Genomic DNA, 23,760 nt, shown 5'->3' on the forward strand with positions numbered 1-23,760 from the left:
TAAAGACACTAAACAAAACATGAATTTCCATTTCAATCTTTGAGTTGGGGGCAGGTGTTTGGAACTTTGTGACATCACCATTTCAGCTGTCCTTGAATGACCTCAAAAATTCAAGAACAGTTCAACTTTTATAAGGCCAATACTATATCCTGGTTATTTTAGCTGCCATAAAAAGAAGGTTAAAATTCATGCACATTTTAAAGTTTTATTTTAATTAATTTATTTTGTCACTGGGTGTTTTCTTGCCCTTTAACTCTACCGGGTAGATGAAACATACGATGACCTAATTCACCAGACAAAATAGTGTGCCTCATTCATCATCAGTCCTTTATGGCCCCTGGGGAGCAAAGGGCTGCAACCACACATCTCCAGCGGACTCGGTTTTGGGCTGCTCCTCTAATCTGTGCCCATGAGAGCCCAGCTGTTTTTGCCTCCTCCTCAACCGTTCTCTTCCATGTTTTCTTTGGCCGGCCCACCCTCCTTTTCCCCTGGGGATTCCAGTCCAATGCATGTTTTGCGATGTTTTCTTTTTCTTTTCTTAACGTGTGTCCGATCCATCCCCATTTTCAGGCCTTAATATCTTTCTCTATTGGCTGTTGCAATAGTGTGCCTAGGGCAGACATTTAAAATTGAAAACTAGATTCCACCCACAATAAACAGTGACGGTTAATGATTTTGTAATCCTGATATTTAATTTTAAAGTAATATCCCATTTTTATTAACAATTAGATATTCTTGCATTGTCTTCAGAGAAAAATGTATCTGTACTGTAAAGTAAACATCACCTTTGCTTAAAAAATGGATCAGGAATGAGTTTAAAAAATTGCCACCAGTCCACAAACAAACAGCAACTGGGAACTAAATAAAGCTAAAAAACTAGAATACTTTTTACTAACACTAGTTACCTTTAGAATTAGTTGCCATGTCAGCTACTTTCTGAAATGCCTCAAGAAATGCACCAATGGCAACTACTGTTGTTCTGGAAAATAAAAATAGATTAATCAATAGTTTCTATTTTCTATAGTGATTGATTTCAATTAGGTGGTTTTACACAAATGATGACAATCATCTGCGTTTAACAGATGTCAACATTAATTAAAAGTGTGATTGAGCTCTCTTACACTTTCTTGTATTTTCATATGTAAATTTATTGGAATCAGGCAATAGAAATCGTAGAGAAGTTAGTGACAACTCACTTTTTGAGAAAACATGTACTGGTGAAAAGTTCTTAGAACGTGCTATAAAAATTCACAATGTTATTAAGCAACCATAAAAAATACAACTCCTGCTGAGAGTAAATGGAGGCTCAAAAGTTGCCAGAAACCTATAAATAGGATATAATACTTATATAAGAAATATGTTTTTCCAGCTGATCATTTTCCATTATATTTTTGCCATTGTCAAATTAACAGCATTAACACAATAACAGCCACTCAGTTCAATTAAATGTCTATATATATATATATATATATATATATATATATATATATATATATATATATATATATATATATATATATATATATATATATATATGTATATATGTATATATATATATATAGACATTTAATTTAAATCAGCCCTGTTCAATTAATCAATGTCTAATAATGACTAAGCTACAGAATTGAGTGACAAAGACATATTGACAACACTTGTAGATCTACACAAAAAACTAAAAAATGTGTTCATTTGATCTTATTTTTAAAAAGAAAGGATTAACTATTCTTTTGAATAAATATTCTGCTAGGCACACTGCTAGGATGTAAATAATGAAAGAATTAATAATTACCGTAGCAGATAGTGTATTACTATCATGTTGTCAGTAAATAAGTATGAAAAGCCTGAGATGAGATTTTCAAACACAATGAAAAGATAACACCTTGGCAAGGTCTATGAAGGAGTTTTTCCTTCACTTTCATTTTTAAAGCATCTATTAGGATCTATTCCAAGTAATGTATAAGTATAAAGATTAGAACTTGGTTTTTTTTAATGAGGGACTAGGTGTCTGATTGTATAACTAACTTCTCTAAAATATTGCAATTCGTGTGAATAGCAGGATGAAAGTGTGATAATTTAGGCCTACTTACTTCAAAGATGAATGTAGTTTCACAGATTTATAGGTAAAGTCTTCCCAAATTGGGGAACTACCCTGTTTAAAGAGATAAAATTAGATTCTAAATAAATTATTAAATTTAAAAATAAAATAGGTATAAAATAGAATACTTTGCACCAAACAGTAAATTTAAAAAAGTTTTTGTAAAATGAAGCAGAAATTGTACTGAACACTTGTAACCTATACAATAAAATGGTTTCAAGAAAGTCTATAACCATGTGTATTATAACGCTTAAGCAATACACAACTTAAAATCAATACCCGCAAATCATTGACTACAGTTTGAAACAATCCTCCAAGCATTCCTACATCTTTCTCAGGATTCACTTTTGGTTCATCCATGACTGAAACATAAAATTTAACTGTATAATTATTAGAATTCACTAAATTGGGTGTTGGTAAAGTGTGAGATGCGAAACTGCGAGGTGGAAAAATTTTATAAGTGTGTGAAAATCACATCTTCCCCAACAAATCTTATGATGGGTGGTGGTAAAATACGGAGCTGTCTGTGAAAATTATACCGCACCCGATTAACAATGAACTTTGATGCAGACTTCAAAGATGTTCAGATTTTACTTCACTAGATGTGCTGATGATTTATCCACTCCTTTCATTTGTGTCGACTTCGGCTACCACTTTTTTGAAACCACCCCAAATTCCAAATTTGTTTCCATCGCTAGACAAATAGAAATAAATCAACTTCTTTCTTATGTGTGGAACACTCAAGCGGTGCTTGAAGCCGCTGCCACAGCAAACATGTATTGTTTCAAAGCAATTCTGTGCTGTTACAGAGTCACCTACAATTTATTTCTTCATCTTAGTAGTTTTTTTAAAAATATTATTTAAAATTTTAAATTACTTAATAAACAAATCACACTTTTTAAATTGTATTTATACTTCTACGCTTTCTGCAAAATGTTAAAGATAGTAAGGTATTAGCCATACATAAACAATGTGCTTGAATATTTCTCCCACTGACAAGATTATATGAACTCACAATCACCTGAAGAAGTGGGTGACAATTTTTAGAATTTTAAATACAGATATAGATTTTAAAAAATACAATCTAAAATAAGATTCTCTTTAAGGACTCGCAGTAACCACTGCACTGCGACTGAATTTTTCTCCCGCTTTACAAGAAAACGTGAGCAGGCAATCATATGAGCTAAGAGGTTAATATCTTTGAATATTAAAAACAAAATCTAAACTAGATCAAAGAACAACATACAATACACTTGTGATATATCTAGATGTAGCCTACTTGTTTAGTTTATAACTTTTCTTTTTGCACATATGGTGGGGAAAAAAGTATGAAACATAAAAATTGGCTTGTATATTATATAGTGTCTTGCTATTTACCGTGATTCCAAAAGTATGTCTGATATTTTCTTCTCACAATTTACCAACACCTTCTTCCCCAGACATGACAAATGCTATTGCTATATCAAGTAATTATTCCATCATTTAGGTCATTTGCATGAAATATTGCCTCACTGGGAATAGCCTCTGCCTAGTAATACAAGTTGCACCTGTAGTATCATGAGCATATAGTTTATTAATTAGGCCGCCTAGGTCTAAATCATTTTACTTTTTTTAAAAACACTAACAACCAAGAAATAAAAAATGAGGCTTGGGGTTCATAATCTTTAAGGACAACCCTATTCTGATCTGCCTTTGTGTAATGAGTTCAGAAAGTGTTCATACAGAGGGTATATTCAGGGGTTCCACTCATTTTTTAAGTCAATCCTGAAAATCAATCCCCAAATTTTACCAACCCTGAAATCAAAATTTGAAACCTGTATGACGCTGAAATGTCCCACCGACCTTTTATTTCATAAAATTGACAATAATTAGGCCCCTAAGCCTACATTAATTTTTGAAACAATTGACTCATATTTAAATGGCCGATGCTAGCCGGATTAAGATACGCATGCGCAATGGAGAGAAACTATGACTTGTCATCGCGGCGATGTTTTTCGATGGTACTGCGCATGCGTGTGTTTACAACCGTAGAACCCTAACACCAACCCTAATCCTATCCCTAACCCTAACCATAGGTCACTGCGCATGCGCAGAGCTATCTTTTGCCGACTAAGTGGAGACGGGGAGAAAAATATTCTTCCGAGTAGTCACTTCGTATTTAAATATTAGGCCTATCAATAGGCCTATACAATCCTTTAGTGAAATTTTAGTTTCGTTAGAATAATCAAACAAAAACAAACCCATCTCTACCCAATATGTTATTGTAGGCCGAGTGCAGATAACACAATCAGGACCATGATTAAAAAAAATCTATTGGGGGGGGGGGGGGGGGGGGGTGTCTCCATTCTACCGAAATGTGATTTAATTTTTAAAATGACTTTTTCAAGCATTCATAAAGGATAATCTACTAGACCTAGACTAGACTTCTAGATCTAATCTAGATTTTCTAGTCTAGGCCTAACTAATGTAATAAAGATGATAAAGTCTAGGCCTAGGGCCTAATTACTAATTAGTAATTACTAGGCCTAGGCCTAATAACTAATTAATATTTGATAAAAGATTTTGAAACTTTTAAATCGTAGTCTTAATCAAATCTTGAAATGGACTAGATGACATTATTTAAATGTAGTACACACCACCAAGGTCCAAGTAGATTCTAGATCTAGAAAATCTAGATCTAGATCACAAACTCCGGATGAAAAGTTAGGAATAAACACGTCTGAAACGGTGGCTGTGATACTGAAGTCTATCAGTTCGGGGTCATCACATATCATCTAGATCTAGACTTCTAGATTCTACATTCAATTTTAAACTCAGAGGAAAATGAGAACAAAGGAATGATTTTCTAGAAAAATGAAAACCTTTAGGCCTAACTTCACTGCACAGATAAACAACCTAAATCTAGATTTTAGCATTCTACTCCTTAGAATACATAGCCGAACACATCATTATCCCCGTCCTAAAAAGTAGAATATAGATTTCTATTTCTGTATTCCATTGAATTTATTGATTCGGCAGCAGTGAAAGTAGATCTATTTAGAAATCTAGAAATGAGAGTTAACATATTTAATATTGATTATTATTTGGGTAAATTAGATCTAGAAATCTAGAATCTAGGTCCAAATCTTGCTAGTTAGACCTAAACTCAGTTGTCAACTGTAATCTATTTATACTAAAATGGAGGTACAAGCACTCGCTTTCATGTGGTCACGTGACATTTTTAGCTCAGCTGATTGGATTCGCTTCAACTCTATTTTTTTTTTTTTGCCAGACCTTGGCCTAATAGGCCTAGGTTCTATTTCAAGTGGGGAGTGACTGTCGGTGTCATTGGAAAAAAAAATTAAAAATTAAACCCTTTTTAAAAGCAGGCTTTGAGAACCACTAAAAAATAAGCTAGAATCTAATTGTAAAAATAATGAATTGCTAATTAAAAGCGCTGGTCGTTTCAAAAATATTTTAAATACATTTTGCAATCAACGCTTTTAATACTTTTTTACGTTCTCATATGATGTCGTATACAGAGTAGGCCTATAGATCTACTGGCCATAGAATCTATAGCACGGGTTCCCAACCTGGGGGTCGCGAAGGTCTTTCTGGGGGGTCGCCAACTGGTATACTAAACCTTAGTAATTTGAAACAAAACATAAATATTTAGAATTTTTGAAATTTGGCTTCATTAACATCGCTGGAAATGTAATAGAGAAGAAACAAAGCGGACTGTACAAAGTTGTTCTCAGTCACGAATCTATGAAATCTTCAAAACTAAAACGTCATTTGAGACGAGTCATTCGGAACACACCAAAAAATATATGGAGTTCTTTCGTCGGTGTAATAGATTGACGATAGAAGCATGTGATTGTATATAAAGCGTTTATTGGCCTCAACTACATGATGGTAACGAGAGAGGGCGGAAGTCACGAGACACAAATATATATATATATATATATATATATATATATATATATATATATATATATATATATATATATATATATATATATATATATATACATATAAGGGACATCACTCAAGATAACAGTATAAATATAATACTAATACAAGAAGAGTGAGTTCCCTTGACTTCACAAGTCTCACTATATTACATCCCTTTACCCTTAGTAAACACAACACATCTCTCAATAGAACAATTTACAGTATCCTAAAATCACCAATTATATTGTAACATGAACACTATGGTAGATTACATCCTTACAAACAATGCACAATATGTTACAACATAATTAAAATACAAAACAATGATGTCAGTCCTTTTGACCTTTAAAATCATAGGTCTAACTTCTTTGAGACTTTGATTGTCCTGCTTGACCTTCTCAGTGGCTTTTGATTTGGTGACTCAAGATTCTGACCATATGGATTCTCTATCTCAGGAGGTCTAGGATCTAAATCATTAATTCCAGAATTTACATTTTCTGACTCTAGACAACTTGGTTCACTCATATCAACAGAACTCGGTTGTGGAACAAACTGAGTTGGTGTGAACTGATCAGATTTGGTGGGATTGATAGATTCACACTTATTATCTGCACAAGTTATTTTTAACTGGTCTGCATGTCTACGGACAATAAGTCCATCATTTGTTTTTACTTTATAAGACACAGGTCCTGTACATTGAACAATTTGACCTGGTATCCATTTTTCCCTTCTCCCATAATTTCTTAGATACACATTATCATTAACTCCAAATTCTCTTTCAATGGATGTCTTGTCATGATTTAATGGAACTATTTTTGAATTGGCATCTGAAAGTATTATGCTATTATTCAGATCCTTAACTGACATAGATTTCTTTGATTGATCAATTTTCTCAGGTAATCTGATAGTGCTTTTTAGTAACCAAAAATACTGTTTAAAAGTACTATCCTGGACCATATCAATTTGCAACTGTGATCCAGTATTTGAAGTGGGTGTATTAAATGACAAAAATCTTTTTTCTTTTGATGTTACCCTTTTAGTTTCTGTAAGTGCTAATGATGTTAGCAAAGTTGTTTGATGATCACATTCCTTCTTATTTAAAGCATTTGAAATTGCCATATCACCATAATCATTTATTAAGTTACAAATACTTTGTTTAGGCAACTCTGACTGATAATAAACTACATCTTCTCCATCTTTTAGACTTAATTCCAGTTTTCTTATTTTATATGGCCTTAAGTCATCATTCACTGACTCTTCAGGCCAACCATTCTTACAGTACTCATATACTTTTATTAAGCACTCATCTTTTTGTGTTTCTCTTTTAACATCATTCACATCTATATTGGAGTTATCCATGATAGTGAAAAGAACAAATACATCTTCTGGTACATAGCTAAGGCTTTGGTTTTTTAAAGGTAATCGACTAAGACTATCTGCACTATTCTCAGATCCAGGTTTGTATTTCAATTCATAATTGTATGCAGTTAGTGTGATAGCCCATCTTTGAATTCTTGGTGAGGCATGCTCAGGTAGGGTTTTGTTTTCTCCAAATAAACCTAGCAATGGTTTATGATCTGTAAAGATGGTGAACTTCCTACCAAACAGAAACTTATGAAATTTCTTAACCCCAAAAATGATGCCTAAGCCTTCCCTATCTAACTGAGAATAATTTTTCTCAGCCTGGTTCAAAGATCTACTGGCAAAAGCAATGGGTCTGTCACACTTTTCATCCATGTGGGACAAGACTGCTCCTACACCATCTGGTGAAGCATCACATGTTAATATAAGTCTTTTCCCTGGGTCATAGTGAGTTAGTAAGGTGTCAGAAGACAAAGCTTCTTTTGCTGTATTAAAAGCAGCATCTTGTTGTTTACCCCAGTGCCAAGTTGCATTTTTCTGTAGCAGCTTGTACAGTGGTGATAGTTTACCAGACAGATTCCCTATGAACTTTGCATAGTAATTTATCAAGCCCAAAAAAAGCTCTTAGTTGTTGGGTATTTTCAGGTTTGGGTGCTTCTTTGATGGCTTTTGTTTTCTCAGGTTGAGGTCTGATACCTTGCTTGCTTAATATATAACCAAGAAAACTAATTTCTGTCAGCATGAATTGACATTTATCTTTGTTTATCTTTAAACCTTTTTCACCAACTATTTTCAAGACTTTATCAAGTGTTTTAAGATGTTCAGTGTCATTCTTACCAGTTATGTACACATTGTCAAAGTAAACACAAACATTTGGAATATCCTTAAAAATACTGTCCATGACAGCCTGGAAAATTCCAGGGCTGGATGATATACCAAAACATAGTCTTTCATATTGGTAGAGTCCTTTATGTGTGTTTATTTTTGAATCTGGATGCAGTTCTAGTTGAGTGTAAGCATGACTAAAGTCTAATTCAGTGAATTTGTCTCCTCCTGCCAAATTCAAAGAAATTTCCTCAATGTTAGGAATAGGGTACCTATTTAGCTCTATTTGCTTATTCAGTGTAGCTTTATAGTCTCCACAAATTCTTACAGAACCATTCTTCTTTAACACTGGCACGATGGGCGTTGCCCAATCGGAATAGTCTACCTTCTTTATGATGCCATTAGATTCCAATCTACTTAGCTCATTTTCAATTTTATTCCACATTGCATAAGGTGGAACTCTAGCTTTGCAGTATCTTGGATTTGTGTCTTTAATGCTTATCTTCACTGTTCTATCATTTAGTAATCCTGAATTACCAAAAACACTTTCATTTTCAGATATAACTTTATCTATTGAAGTAAAACTAGATTCTCTTGCTTTGATCACTGAAAATATACTCTCCCAATTTAACTTAAGATCACTTAACCAGTTCCTACCTAGTAATGGTGGTCCATTTCCTTCAACCACAAGAAGAGGAAGTTTAACACTTTGACCATTATAACTTACATGAACCATACACTCTCCTATTACCGGAACATTGTCACCAGTGTATGTTGTTAGACACTTGTGACATGGTTGTAGAGGCACTGATCCTCCTGTGACAGCGTCAAAGTCCTTCTTTGTGATGACTGTTAGAGATGCTCCAGTGTCAAGTTGGAAGCTGATGCTCTTACCGTTGATATTAACTAGTACATTGATGGGAGCATGACTTATTGATTTCACAGAGAACAGGTTGAAATCCAGCTGCGAATCAGTTTGAGCATTTTCACAGGTAGAGTGGTTCATTGGTTGGGTTAGGTAGTCTTGGTGAGAGTTAACATAGTGCTGCCTTTGGTTGCGGTACTGTCTTGACTGGCTAGATTTAGCAACAGACGAAGACTTTGCAAAGCAGGCCTTGGCAATGTGACCTTGCTTACTGCACTTATAACAAGTAGCTGACTTGAACTTGCATCGATGAGATGCATGGGGACATTTTTGATAATTATTACTAGATTTAGATCTAGGATTTGAACGTGCAGACTGTTTAGCATATGTTGAAATGCTCTGATGGGGTTGGTGTTTGTTGACTAACCTGCTGTTTACTGCATGGATCTCTGAGGGCGTTAGAGATTTTGCCGCCTCGGATGACTGCTGTAATGAAGTTGCAAGTTGTATTGCTTTTTCTAATGTTAGATCTGACTCGAGCAGCAACTTTCTTTGAACATCAGGACTGTTTACACCTGTCACAAACTTTTCACATAGTCTGTCAGACAGCGTGTCTCGAATTCACAAAATTCACTTAAATGACGTAAAGCAGCAACATATTCTGATATTGACTCGTTTGGTTGACGAGTCCTACCGTCAAATCTAGCTCTACATAGAAACTTTGATGGTACAGGCGCATGGTGGTCTGTTAGCAATTTGCTCAGCTCGTTAAAGCTCTTGGTAGTTAGACTAGCTGGTGCGCATAAGTCCTTTAGTAGCCTAAATTGTTGAGGCTCTATGACTGTTAACAAAACAGCTCTCTTTTTGGCTTCTATCATCACGTCGTTAGCTTCAAGGTAAAAGCTTAACCTATCTAGATAATCATGAATGGTTTCATCATTCGAATCAAATTCATTTATTTGGCCATACAGCGCCATTATCCTAGAAATACTTAGCCAATATGCTCTAGCAAGCTCCTTTTTAAGTAAGCATATGCTCTTTCTAGTGGATTATTTATCCTCGTCGCCAGATGTAATAGATTGACGATAGAAGCATGTGATTGTATATAAAACGTTTATTGGCCTCAACTACATGATGGTAACGAGAGAGGGCGGAAGTCACGAGACACAAATATGTATATATACATATAAGGGACATCACTCAAGATAACAGTATAAATATAATACTAATACAAGAAGAGTGAGTTCCCTTGACTTCACAAGTCTCACTATATTACAGTCGGTAAGAAGTTAGTTGCAAACGCCAGAGACTTTCTCGAACAGGAAGTTTTCAACAGCATTAGTGCAAGCATTAAATGAAGTCGCGATAGAAAATGCCAATTAAAAAAAAAAAAAAAAAAAAACAATAGGAGAAAATCTCATCAAACGCTGTATGTACGTAAATGTTAAATAACACATTTTTATTTAAATTAAGCTTTGTCACAGACTGTATAATTATGTATGTTATATTATATTGTGTTTTACATGAAGTTGCATGAATGAAGAGTACCTGGCTAGCGGAAGGACTGTCTGAGCGATCCTCATGTGTTTATCCATGTTTTTGGGTGAGATCGCTCATTGACGTAAGGGGAGAGAAAGTTGTGAATAAAAGGGAGAGCAAAAGGTGAACGGGGGTTGTGTGCTAGGACTTGGGACTGGAACGATGGCAGTGAATGTAAGATGTCTCCATGACTTGGAGTCGTGATTATTATTTGTACCTATATCAGTTGATCTTCAAATATGGATGTACCACGGATTTATCTGTACATAGTGTAAATAAAGTTGTCATTTCAAGTTGCCACTGTTGCTCGTGTTCCTGTATGAAAGCTAACCCACAACAACAAAGAATACATGTTGTTACATATGGTGTCAGAAGTGGAGGCAATAAAGTGATGTTGCTACATTGTATTACTGTTACTTATGATGTCACAAGTGGTTGAAGAATTGGTGCTACATATGTCATAAATGGAGATATTACAGTCTGTGGTCTTCCACTGTTTACCAAGTACGTCAAGTTCTTGAAAGTCATCTATCTACACTCAAGTCAGAAGGGTTGCTGTAGTCAAGTCAGACGTTTTGTTCAAGTCAAGTCATCAGCGTGATAATTTTATCACCTTATTTCGATATTGTCTCACCAATGTCGAGTAAATATCGTCTGTGTGTTTTTTCTGTTTGGATTTAGCCGATCAAGTCTTAGTGTTTCTTTTCTACTGTTTGGATTTAGCTGTTCAAGTTTTTTCTATATGGATTAGCTGTTCAAGTTTTTCTACTGTTTGGATTTAGCAGATCAAGTTTATTTTTGTAACTGTTCCTAAACTGTTCCTAAAGATGTCTTATCTAAAACTGGACAAATTTCTACTCTGTAACAGGCTACTAGAACTATTTTGAATTTTTTTCAACTTTTTGGAATCAACAAAGTGAACTATTTTTGTACTATATATGTACTATGAACTTTACTTGGATTACTAGATGTCTCTAATCAACTGAACAAAGCCAGAATACAAGAAAGGGTATTGTAAATTAATTAAAATTTATCTATTGTTAACTAATGAATTTATGAATTTATATTTTATGTCATAAATAGAATATATATCAAAATGTCAAGTCGTACATATTATAAAGAGCTAATGAAGGAGCTCGACATTCCGATGGTTAAGATGTCGAGACTAGAAGAATATATGGAAATGGCGAGGGATCTAGGCATTAAGAAGATGAAGAAGAAGATAGCCTGGGCAACCAATCGACTTGAACAAGACAGAGAAGGAGAAAAAGAAGCATTGGACAAAGAAACAGAACAACCCCGACTAGTTCATGAAGAAGTAATTAGAGAATTAGATGATGAGATAGAAATAATGCGTGATAGATTAAGAGATGCTACATACACACATGAACCTAAATTAGAAAGTCAACAGGCAGAACTTGAAGAAGTAAATATTGGCAACCTTTGGAATGAAGAACAGAGTAACATAGTCCAGGAAGAATTGAAACCCAAGGATAAAACAGAGGGTGAACTTAATAATGATTTAAAGGTGACAGATACATTAGAATGTCTTAAGATTGACTCTTTATTAAATGATACGCAGGTACACGAGAATATTATTGAAAGTTGTATCACAAGTCCATCAGAGAATGGCAGTCAACAAGAAATAAGTCCATCAGTGAATGGCAGTCAAAATGATTTTATAAGCCCATCAGTGAATGGCAGTGATGATTTAATAAGTCCATCGGAGAATGGCAGGAATCATGATAAACTAATGATGATTAATGAATCAGTGAACTTAATAAGCCACAATGAAGAGAACGTACCTATTGAAGATTTACTTCGAAAATTGGAGTCAAACTATAAAGAAGATATACTAGAACTCAAGGATAAATTTAACAAAGAAATGGAGAAATTAACCCAGAAATTTATGTGTGAACTAGAATCAATAAAGAAGCACAAGGAAGTTAAGAAAGATGAAAAAATATCTACAAACTACAATGTTAATAAAAATGCACAGAATGAAAGTAAAAGAAATGTAGCAAACTTTGAATACAGTCACCATGTTAATAAGAATGTCATTAATGTCATTAATGCACAGAATGAAAGAAAAAGAAATTTAGCAAACTATGAATACAGTCACCATGTTTATAAGAAGCCAAAATCTAGATGTTTTTACTGCGGAAAAACAGGTCATTACCAAAATCAATGTTGGCATAGGTTGGCAAATCAGAGAAGAAACAATTATGTACACAGAAAGTCATGTGAGAAATACAGTAATTTAAGGAATAATGTATCAAGTTCAAATCAGAATAACAAAAGTGTGAATAGGTATACTAATGGAAGTTACCGACGCAACACATATTATGAGAGGCCAAAGCAATGCCATAATATTTATATTGAGTTGGTTGATGAACCAAACGAACGTACACAAAGCAAGATAACAACTGACGTTGTTCAGAAACCAGAAGAGAATATTAAAACAAATGAAGTAACACAAGTTACACGAATTCTAGGAAATAATTATGGTAACAAAGCTAAAAGATACACATACAATTTGAGGGAGAGATGGCATACAGGTCATCGTCAACTGCACGAGAACGATTACTCATGCTATAGAGGATGCTAAGATAAATTATCAATTGACAGTTTATTAATATTATACAGTCTGTAACTGTAATATATAAATATCAAATCATGTGTTTGAGTAAACATAAATTGTGTACTATATCTAAAGAATGTAAACTGTATTATGTTAAACCTATTCTATACTATTAATTAACAGTGAATAAAGTAAATAAATAAAAGTTAGAGACTATTTATTCCGCATAACAATAAGACGGAAGTCTCAATGATGTATTGTGTATTAGTCAATACCTGTGTAAGGCAAGAATGTGATTGTGTTGTGACCTAGATTTGTCTGAAATGGGTCAACTAGGGGAGACAACAAAGTATATTAATCATGCGTCGTAATAACATGCCTTGATGATAAGGAAGTTTTTTTTTTACTAAATAGGATATAATTATTTAATTCATGAGTTGAATTAAGTCTTTGATAATTTCAACTATGTATTATAGTTTGGTAATTTACTAAACTCATTGATCTTGTTTATACTACAATTACTGGGTAATTGAAATGTTTTTCTTTCTCATATTTGAATATATTACACATAATGCTTGTGCATTAGTCTACAAAGAATGTATTTTCCATGTTTTTTGAGATGTATATAAAAAATTTTGTTGTCTGGCACATGGTCCTGCCCTACCAATATTGTATTTATAAATTTTGTTACACAAAATTTTATTTGAAGGGGGGACGTGTCACAGACTGTATAATTATGTATGTTATATTATATTGTGTTTTACATGAAGTTGCATGAATGAAGAGTACCTGGCTAGCGGAAGGACTGTCTGAGCGATCCTCATGTGTTTATCCATGTTTTTGGGTGAGATCGCTCATTGACGTAAGGGGAGAGAAAGTTGTGAATAAAAGGGAGAGCAAAAGGTGAACGGGGGTTGTGTGCTAGGACTTGGGACTGGAACGATGGCAGTGAATGTAAGATGTCTCCATGACTTGGAGTCGTGATTATTATTTGTACCTATATCAGTTGATCTTCAAATATGGATGTACCACGGATTTATCTGTACATAGTGTAAATAAAGTTGTCATTTCAAGTTGCCACTGTTGCTCGTGTTCCTGTATGAAAGCTAACCCACAACAACAAAGAATACATGTTGTTACAAGCTTTCACCATTTTTTGCTTTTCAAGTTGATAAATCAACAGACGTGAGTTCGTGTTCGCAGTTGCTGGTCTGTGTCTATATTCATGCGGATGATAACAAAGAAGAGTTGCTCTTTTGTGAAGATAGCATGTAGAAAATAAATACGTTTTTTGAAACTGGATGATTAAAATGGGTTAAAACTGAGGTGTGGGTTTATACGGATGGTGCGCCATCTATGTTTAGGTCAAAATCGGGCTTTCAGAAAACAGAAAAGATTTAGGCCTAGCTCCCTACCACTGCCCTAACCAATCGACATCAAGAGTCCATTGCTAGTATAAGTCGTAAATTATATAAAATCTGGAGCCTTCAAAGAACTAATCAAAGACATGAATAAAGATCACGAGGTTCTGCTCTTCTACACTACAGTACGCTGGTTGTCAGACGAAATGTTGTAAATTGTGTTTTTGAATTGAAATCTGAAATCAAATTGTTCTTGGAAGTGCAAAGGAAACAAGACTTTTTGGTATACTTAAAACGACATAGAGTGGTTGGAGAGAGTATCATACCTAGCAGATGTGTTCGAACATCAAGATAAGCTTAACCTGAAGCTTCAGGGAAAATGAACGAATATTATAACTTTCCATGATAATCTCGGGGCATTTTTATCAAAGCTGCAAAATCGGTAAAGAAAATAAATCTTGGAAATATTGTAAATTTGTGAAACTCTGCGGTGTGGTAGATGAATCTGATTGTGAGATAATTAAAATTTTGAAAGCAGCGATTTCTAGGCATCTTGAATCTATTGAAAACGAACTGCATCGCTATTTCTCTGAGCTGAAAAAAAGAAGAATCTGCATTGACGCATTACCCATTCTCTTCTTCCCTTGATGTTGCCAGTATTCCCGATGAATTACAAGATGAATTCTTTGATTTGCAGAATGATTACGAGTAAGATGAAAAACTGCAGACACAATTTTGGTGTAGTATTCACCATTCATACCCAAACGTAACATTGATTGACTTTTCGAGAATATATTTTCAACACTATTCTTCGATTAAAAACAAAATTAAGATAATTATAATGACATAGGTTGGCGTTAACAATTTTTTTAAAAATTAAAAACTTAACCACGAAGGTTTAGTGATAGTATGCAATTTTACTCATGCTATTAAAACAGTTATCAAGAGTAGTTCATATTGAAAGTCTACTAGAGAATCTTATTATAGTGCTTATTAATTTCCATACTAATTTCGGCTTTTTAATTCTATGGGGGTTGCGGGTCACTTACTTTTAATAAAAAGGGGTCGCCACTCGAAAAAGGTCGGGAACCACTGATCTATAGCAGTGGCGTAGGCAGGGGGGGGTAGAGGGGGTCATAACCCCCCATAGACCCCTCGGTATATATATATATATAAAGTATGAGGGGGGTGCAAATCAAAAGTTTGAGCGGGGGGGGGGGGGTGCAAATCAAAAGTCTGAGGGGGGTGCAAATCGAAAGCTTGTCCCCGGGTAAAAATTGGCCCCCCCCCTTGAGACGATCCTGGCTACGCCACTGATCTATAGTATACATCAGGGGTCTTTAAACTACGACCCACGGGCCGGATGCGGCCCGCGAGGTCTTCTCATCCGGCCCTTGGAGATCTTTTTGTTCAGGGAAACAATATGTTTGTTGTAGGTGGCTGCGGAAAATGCCACCTTAATGAGATTCCTAGAAGAATCTCTGGCCCCCGAACTTATATTTTATAGTTAATGCGGCCCTCTGGCTGAAAAGTTTGGACACCCTTGGTATAGATAGAAGAGTATTATAATCGTGCTGATATTTTGGCAGTTTTCGCCTTTTTACACCTCACAACTTTATCATATACGGAACATAAAGGATGCATTGTAATCGTGCACAAAAATCTAAAGAGGAATTTTGACAAACATTGACGTTTTACATCCTTTCGGAACGGAAAAGGGTCTGTGCACGTGACTGTGTCTGTAAACACGACAGCTTGAATACCGTTTCAGTTACGTTGATTAAATTTCATACATAAATATTATATCGAATGTGTAGCTCTGTATCAACTTTTAATTTAAGCAATTCCAGTAAACGGAAATTGTATGCGTAAAATTATTTCAACTTTTGAACGATTTCCGGTAACCGGACGTGGTACTTAACACTATTTACGTTTGAAAACTTTAACTTAAATACTTTTTTACTTTCTCGTATATACGAAGTATAGAGAAAGTATTGTAATCGTGCACAAAAATCACTTGAAATTTTAACAATTTTCACCGTATTACACCTCAGTCCTTCATCACATCCGAAGTATAGAGGACTTATTTTAATCGGGCAAAAATTATCAATCCAGATTTATCAAAATTAAGAGGTTTTATGCGTAATCCAGTCTGAAAAACTGGGCTTTGCAATTCTGTCCGTATGTCTGTGTGTCTGTCTGTCTGTCTGTAATTCTGTCCGTGTGTAAACACGATAACTTGAGTACCGTTACAGCTAGGTTGATGAAATTTCATATATAAGTATTTTATCAAAATCGTAGATCCGTATCAACTTTTGAGCGATTTCCAATAACCGGAAGTGGTACTTTTCCTACTTTGAATTTTTCAAAAGCCTATAACTTGAGTACTATTACAGATAGATGAATGACATTTCACATGTAAGTAAAAGATCTAATTCTCTACCTTCTGTTAAATTTTGAGTAATTTCCGTTGACTGGAAGTAGTACTTTACGCTACTTCCGATTTCTCAAAAAACTAATGTAAATTTTAAAAGTACTAATAATATTGCGCACTATTATGCGCTTTTTTATTTGGCGTTCACTTGGTGTGCAATTAATTTGTCTACGAGATTTTATTCTATTTTTAAAACTTTAAGTATTTAAAATGGATTAAAAATCATGTCTATAGCACGAGTTCCCATCCCCTGTTATTTTATATAAGAATATTCGAGAAAGTTTTGGGGAGATCACTCCCGGTTTATTAGATAGGTGGAAGACATTTCTTATTAAAGTACAGGATCTTATACTTGGATTATTTTTATTTTTTGAGTGACCTCCGATAAGATACCAATAACGCACGTGCCGTTTCCTTTAGGTAAACTAAATTTCACACATATGTATGAGATCTTATTATTTTGAATCTGTCACATTTTGAGCGATTTCCGGAGAAAGAAGGAAGAACTTTACGCTACATTCGATTTATCAAAAAAATATCATTTCTACTGGACCAATTTGTTTCAAACCTTTCATGTAGATAACGACAATGACAATTAACTATGACATAAAAAGTTGCATAATTAGATATTCAATGAGCTTTTAAAAAATTTAACAATGTAAAGTACTAACTTTTCGCACTTTTATACATATATTGTATGCGTTTTTTAAGTATTAAATATTTAAAAAAAAATTAAAAAATTCTAAATCCCGATTGCACTATAGTGCCATCTCCCTTAGTAATATATAAGTATATACGAGAAAGTTTAGGGAAAATCGCTCCCGCTTTATTTTTACTTTCTCGTGTACAGAGTATGAAGTATTGTAGCGTGCACGAAAATCACATGAAATTTTGACAGTTTTCACCGTTTTACACCCCAGTCCTTAATCACATACGGGGTATAGGGGACTTATTTTAATCGGGCAACAATTATAAACCCATATTTACCAAAATGTGGGTATTCGAGCCAGAAAAAACTGGGGTTTGAAAATCTGTCCGTATGTCTGTAGCTAGGTTGATGAAAATTCATATTAAGTATTATATAAAATTTGTAGTTCTGTTTGAACTTTTTAGCGATTTCCGATAACCGGAAGTGGGATTTATTCTACTTTTAGTTTTTCAAAAGCCTAAACCCAGTCAGCACACATATATTGGCCCAATATTGGCTAAATATTGGTTACCAATATTGGCTACATCTTGGTGCAACATTGGCTTAACATTGGCCAAACATTGGTAGTGAAGCTCGGCATGATATTGGCGCAATATTGGCACAATATTGGCTATATCCCGGCTACATATTGGCGCAACATTGGCTATATCCCGGCTACATATTGGCGCAACATTGGCTATATCCCGGCTACATATTGGCGCAACATTGGCTATATCCCGGCTACATATTGGCGCAACATTGGCTATATCCCGGCTACATATTGGCGCAACATTGGCTATATCCTGGCCAGGGTTAACAATACTCTAGGGTAAACTCAACTCACACACGTACTCTCCCCTAATTCTAGATTATTTATTTATTCTAACATATTTCTATCTAACATACAGTTGACCCGTAATACAGATGTTACGTACAGTTTAAATTAAACTAATGTAAAAAACTTACTTTACTGTACAAGAATACAGAAGCTGTCATGCACCATGGCAAGTAAAAATAACATTAAAAATAAAAAGTATAAAATATTTGTCTAACAACATTTAAGTGCATAGCTCGTATAAGTATCCTTTTTAAAGTAGATTACAGTTTATGCTGGACTTGTCTACCTTGTACATTGCTCATAAATAACCAAGTGAAAATATGTTCAGGATCTCTAGATTATAGCTGTGGTGTAAAAGTGGTGAAATGAAATGCCATTGTGTATACAAAATGTACCATTTTTTAAAGGACTGGTGGTTCAGTGGTTTATTTGCGTTGTGTAGAACAGGAATATCACTGCGATATTAAATAAATATGTTTTTTTTTCTTTCATTAATTAGAAATAAATATCATGATTAGAAGTAGGCTGTTGTCATAACTTTAAGAAACACAAATGTTGCAAACTCTTTTTAGGTTGTAGGCCTACCAGTGGCGAAGCCAGGATTTTCTCAAGGGAGGTGTTCCAATTTTTACCCGGGGACAAACTTTCGATTTGCACCCCCCTCAGACTTTATATATATATATATACCTATGGGGAGGGGGGTTATGACCCCCCTAACCCCCCCCTGCCTACGCCACTGAGGCCTACGATTAAATGAAATAATGAAAGAAATTTGCAACTGATTCTTTAAAGAAAAAAAAAATCGGGAGTGATTTCCTCTAAACTTCTCGAATATTCTTATATAAAACATAAGGGGATGGGAACTCGGGATATAGACATGATTTTTTAATCCATTTTAAATACTTAAACTTTTTAAAATAGAATAAAATCTCGTGGAAAAAGAATTGCACACAAAGTGAACGCCAAATTAAATGTGCATAATAGTGCGCAATATTATTAGCACTTTATAAATTTACATTAGTTTTTTGAGAAATCGAAAATAGCGTAAATTACTACTTCCAGTCAACTGAAATTACTCAAAATTTGAGAGAAGGTAGAGAATTAGATTTTTTACCCACATGTGAAATTTCATTTATCTATCTGAAATAGTACTCAAGTTATAGGCTTTTGAAAAATTCAAAGTAGAAAAAGTACGACTTCCGGTTATAGGAAATCGCTCACAAGTTGATACGTATCTACGATTTTGATAAATTAATTATATTTGAAATTTCATCAACCTAGTTGTAACGGTACTTAAGTTATCGTGTTTACAGACACACACAGACTCACATACACACACACACACATACACACACACACACACACACAGACATACGGACAAGATTGCAAAACTATGTTTTTCCGACTAAGGGAGGTGTAAAACGTCATTTGCAAAAAATCTCGATTTTTTTTGCACGATTACAAGACTTTCTCTATACTTTGTATATACGAGAAAGTAAAAATGTAATTTGTACACTGCATTTCAATTAGGGCGTTAAATCTACAATAAACTTAAATTGTGAATTTATTAGATTATTACAAAAGGAAACAATCTATACATTTAAAAAGTAAGCAAAATCATTTAATTTACAATTATTATGCGTAAAAAAGGAAACGAAACCATATTGACAGTCAATAAAAAAAAGTTCAAATCAGCTAAAATCATTGTACTTGTACATATTATTAAAATTTTCTTGTGAGATATTTTGTGTGAGATATTTTGCTTGAGATCATTTGTGCATGATATCATTTGTCCTGATATATTTTGTCCTGGTATATTTTGTCTTGAGATCATATATATACATATATATATATATATATATATATATATATATATATATATATATATATATATATATATATATATATATATATATATATATATATATATATATATATATATATAGTTACCTGTGTTATATATGTATATTTTTTAGAAACAAAAGTGAAAAATAAAATAAAAATAGTATGTATCCCCATTACCCTATGTCTCTGAGTTAAGGAGGTGCCAGACAACTTTTGAGCAATTTCATAAACTTTATCATTTCAGTAATTGAACGACATGATCCCTTCAGCGTGACCCAGTCGTAATGATTGTGGGCTGTAATTATTTTACTACTATCAGTAATGGCATTAACTACAAATGCTGATCAGTAAATGCAAAAAAAAAATATTACTTTATTAATATTATTATTTACATTGAAACAATCTAAACTTAAAGATATTAAGTGTTAAGAACTTGTAGTGATCTTCTAGTGTGGCAACTATTTGGTGAAGTATCAAGCAGTGGGAACCTTAATATTTATTAAAAGATTGATATATCTCAAGTGGCCTAATGATGCACACAACACCTTGAGACCTGAAAATAAACGTCATTCTTAGTTATTGAATTTAATAGTAAAATGTTTGAGCAATACAACAAATGATTGCCAGATTAGATACTCCCTTTTAAAGACTACTAATAACTAGGTACTAATTGTGAACAATGAGACATCAAAACCAAGCCTAATGCTACACTAAACTCCAAAAAATGATACCATCGTTTTGTAGTAAATGTGTATCATAAGTCATGTCATGTTTGCCTGTCGTCCCTACTGGGACATAGGCCGCTGACAAGAGCTTTCCAGACGTCTCTGTCCAGGGCTAGTCTCTCCAACTGTCCCCAGGTGTATCCAATCTTCTTGGTGTCTTCTTCCAGGTCACGTCTCCAGGTCTTTCTTGGTCTGCCTCTCTTCCTCCTGCCTTGTGGATTCCAGGTGAGGGCCTGTCTTTTTATGCTGGATACAGGCTTCCTGAGTGTGTGGCCAATCCATTTCCATTTTCTCTAGAGGATCTCTACTTCAACTGGCAGTTGGTTTGTCCGTTGCCATAGAACATCATTTCTGATGGTTTTAGGCCAGCGAATTCGCAGGATCTTTCTGAGGCATGCGTTTATAAATGATTGTATTTTCTTCTTATTTATAGCAGTTATTTTCCATGTCTCGGCTCCATAGAGTAAAACAGGTTTTACTAGTGTGTTGAAGATCCTGATTTTTATTCCAAGGGTTAAATCTCCCGAACCCCAAACATTTTTTTAGTTGGTTGAAGACTGCTCTTGCCTTACCCGTCCTTATTTTTATGTCTGCTTCTGTCCCACCCTGCTTATCAACAATACTTCCAAGGTAGGTGAATCTATCCACTTCTTCTAGGGCTTCTTCTGCCAGTGTTATAGGGTTGTTGTTTGATGCATTGACTTCGAGAACTTTACTTTTCCCTCTGTGGATGTTCAGGCCCAGGCATGTAGAAAAATTTGCAACCCTGTTGGTTTTATCCTGCATTTGCTGTTGTGTGTGAGAAAGGAGGGCCAGGTCGTCAGCAAAGTCCAGGTCATCCAGCTGGTTCCACAGTGTCCACTGTATACCGTTTCGCGTTTTGTCTGTTGACATCTTCATAACCCAGTCTATGGCCAGCAGGAACAGGAATGGTGAAAGTAGGCAACCCTGCCTTACTCCGGTCCGTACTTGGAAGGCCTCTGTAGTATGTTGGCCATGCACTACTCTACACTTGAGACCTTCATATGAAGACATAATAATGTTGACTATTTTCTGTGGCACCCCGTAGTGTCTCAACAATTTCCACATTGACTGCCTATCCAGGCTATCAAAGGCCTTCTCATAGTCTATGAAATTAATATAGAGAGATGAGTTCCACTCTTGGGTCTGTTCAATGATGATGCGCAGGGTAGCAATTTGGTCTATGCATGACCTTTCCTTCCTAAAGCCCGCCTGTTGATCTCGAAGCTGGGGATCTATCGCTACCTTCATTCTGTTTAATAATATTCTGTTGAAGACTTTGCCTGGGATGGACAAAAGTGTTATCCCTCTATAGTTAGAGCATGCACTAAGATCGCCTTTCTTTGGAAGCTTTATGAGTAGTCCCTCCTTCCACTCCTCTGGTATTTGTTCATCTTCCCAGATTTTCTTGAAGAGTGTGTATAGTAGTGTGGTGCTAGTTTCTATATGTGAGCGGGTGAATGGATTATTTTGTATTAATTTATTTGGTGCGAATCTGAGTGCATGGTGGTCCAATGGGGAACGGCCACGGGGTCCCCGCCCGAAGCGGTCAGTATAAATTGACCGCTCGGAGTGATTTTCTTCCTTTTTTTGACCCGCGGCGAGATGTAGGTCGGGTCAGGTTTCTGTGTGGGCGCGTGGCGCACCGCACGCGTGGAGGTATTTGTTTTTTTATACTTTATCTTTATGTGATTTGTATGAATGCGACTGCCGATGTTTCTCGTTTTCTTTCATTTTCGTCTAAAAACGAAATAGTGAGCATCGGCATGTCTGGTATGCACGTGGTGTTATTTTGAATAATTTAAAATGTATTTGTAATGTTTTCTAAACCCTTGGCGTGTGTTTCGGACCACGTGGTTTAGGTCAGTGTGTTTAGGAGTGTTTCCTAAACTGGTGTGAATGCGTGTGTGCATTTACTTGATTGTTTTATGATGTGTTGTTATTGACTAGGATTGGCTTAGTCAATAGTCAGTTGTTTTAGACAGTAATTAGATTAGCATATTTAAGTTGCCTCGAGTTTTAGGTTGTTTAAAATTAATGTGTGTGCTGTTTCGTGCAACGTCATGTTGAGTATCGCTTGCTTTGTGTCTGCCTTCATTGGGGCCTTAGCGGAGTGTGTTAACTTAATGTTATCAATATAGATGTTGTTTATGTAAACCAATGGCTTCGGGCTTCCTTGTGTAGGAAAGATTGGTTCTACGATGTATTAGTTTACACGTTATTTTTAAGTTGCTAGTTTCTTGGTTAGACAGCGGTTAGTTGTGTTTTTGAGAATTGCTTTTAGAATTGTATAGTAAGGATTAGTTTTACTCGAGGCTTTAGCTAGACAGAAGTAGTAGGTAGCATTTTGAACTTTTTTATATATTTATGTATATATCTGCCATTACCATGCATTTTTCTTATGTTTTCCTTTTCTTTTTCTCTTCCCCCCCCCCTTCCAGTGAGGTTGCTTGGGCAACTTGGCTGGGCGTTTTGTTATATATGAATTGTTTTGTTTGGTGTAAAAAGTTTGTTGTGTACGTATTGTTTCCTACGTAATGTATTGTACGTAACGTATTGTACGTAGTAGTTTTACGTAGTGTTTCGTTTGGTGTGGACTTTTGGATGTCGAGAATGGATGAAGGGAGGTTTCTGTGTGTCAGGGCCTG

The 23,760-nt window shown here is 34.9% G+C and overlaps 1 protein-coding gene across 6 annotated transcripts in view; it reads right to left on the bottom strand.

Annotated features, from left to right (window-relative positions):
• The window catches only part of LOC131941431 (protein MTSS 2), a 48,959-nt gene extending 43,661 nt beyond the window's left edge, over window positions 1-5,298 (bottom strand). For 5 of the 6 annotated variants that reach the window (XM_059300683.1, XM_059300684.1, XM_059300682.1 and 2 more), the window contains exons 1-4: window positions 4,732-5,298; window positions 2,375-2,457; window positions 2,088-2,149; window positions 906-979 (exon numbers count right to left, since the gene is read on the bottom strand). In XM_059300683.1, the coding sequence (XP_059156666.1) occupies window positions 906-979; window positions 2,088-2,149; window positions 2,375-2,455 (217 nt within the window). In that variant the 5' untranslated portion in view covers window positions 2,456-2,457; window positions 4,732-5,298. Of the gene's footprint in view, window positions 1-905; window positions 980-2,087; window positions 2,150-2,374; window positions 2,458-3,472; window positions 3,643-4,731 lie in introns of all 6 variants that reach the window. The other variant, XM_059300680.1, reaches the window with a different exon arrangement.
• Between the last annotated feature and the right edge of the window lie 18,462 nt (window positions 5,299-23,760).

Source organism: Physella acuta, unplaced genomic scaffold, assembly GCF_028476545.2.
Source record: "Physella acuta isolate Inbredline_101_S28 unplaced genomic scaffold, ASM2847654v3 ptg000362l, whole genome shotgun sequence".
Lineage (NCBI taxonomy): Eukaryota > Metazoa > Mollusca > Gastropoda > Physidae > Physella > Physella acuta.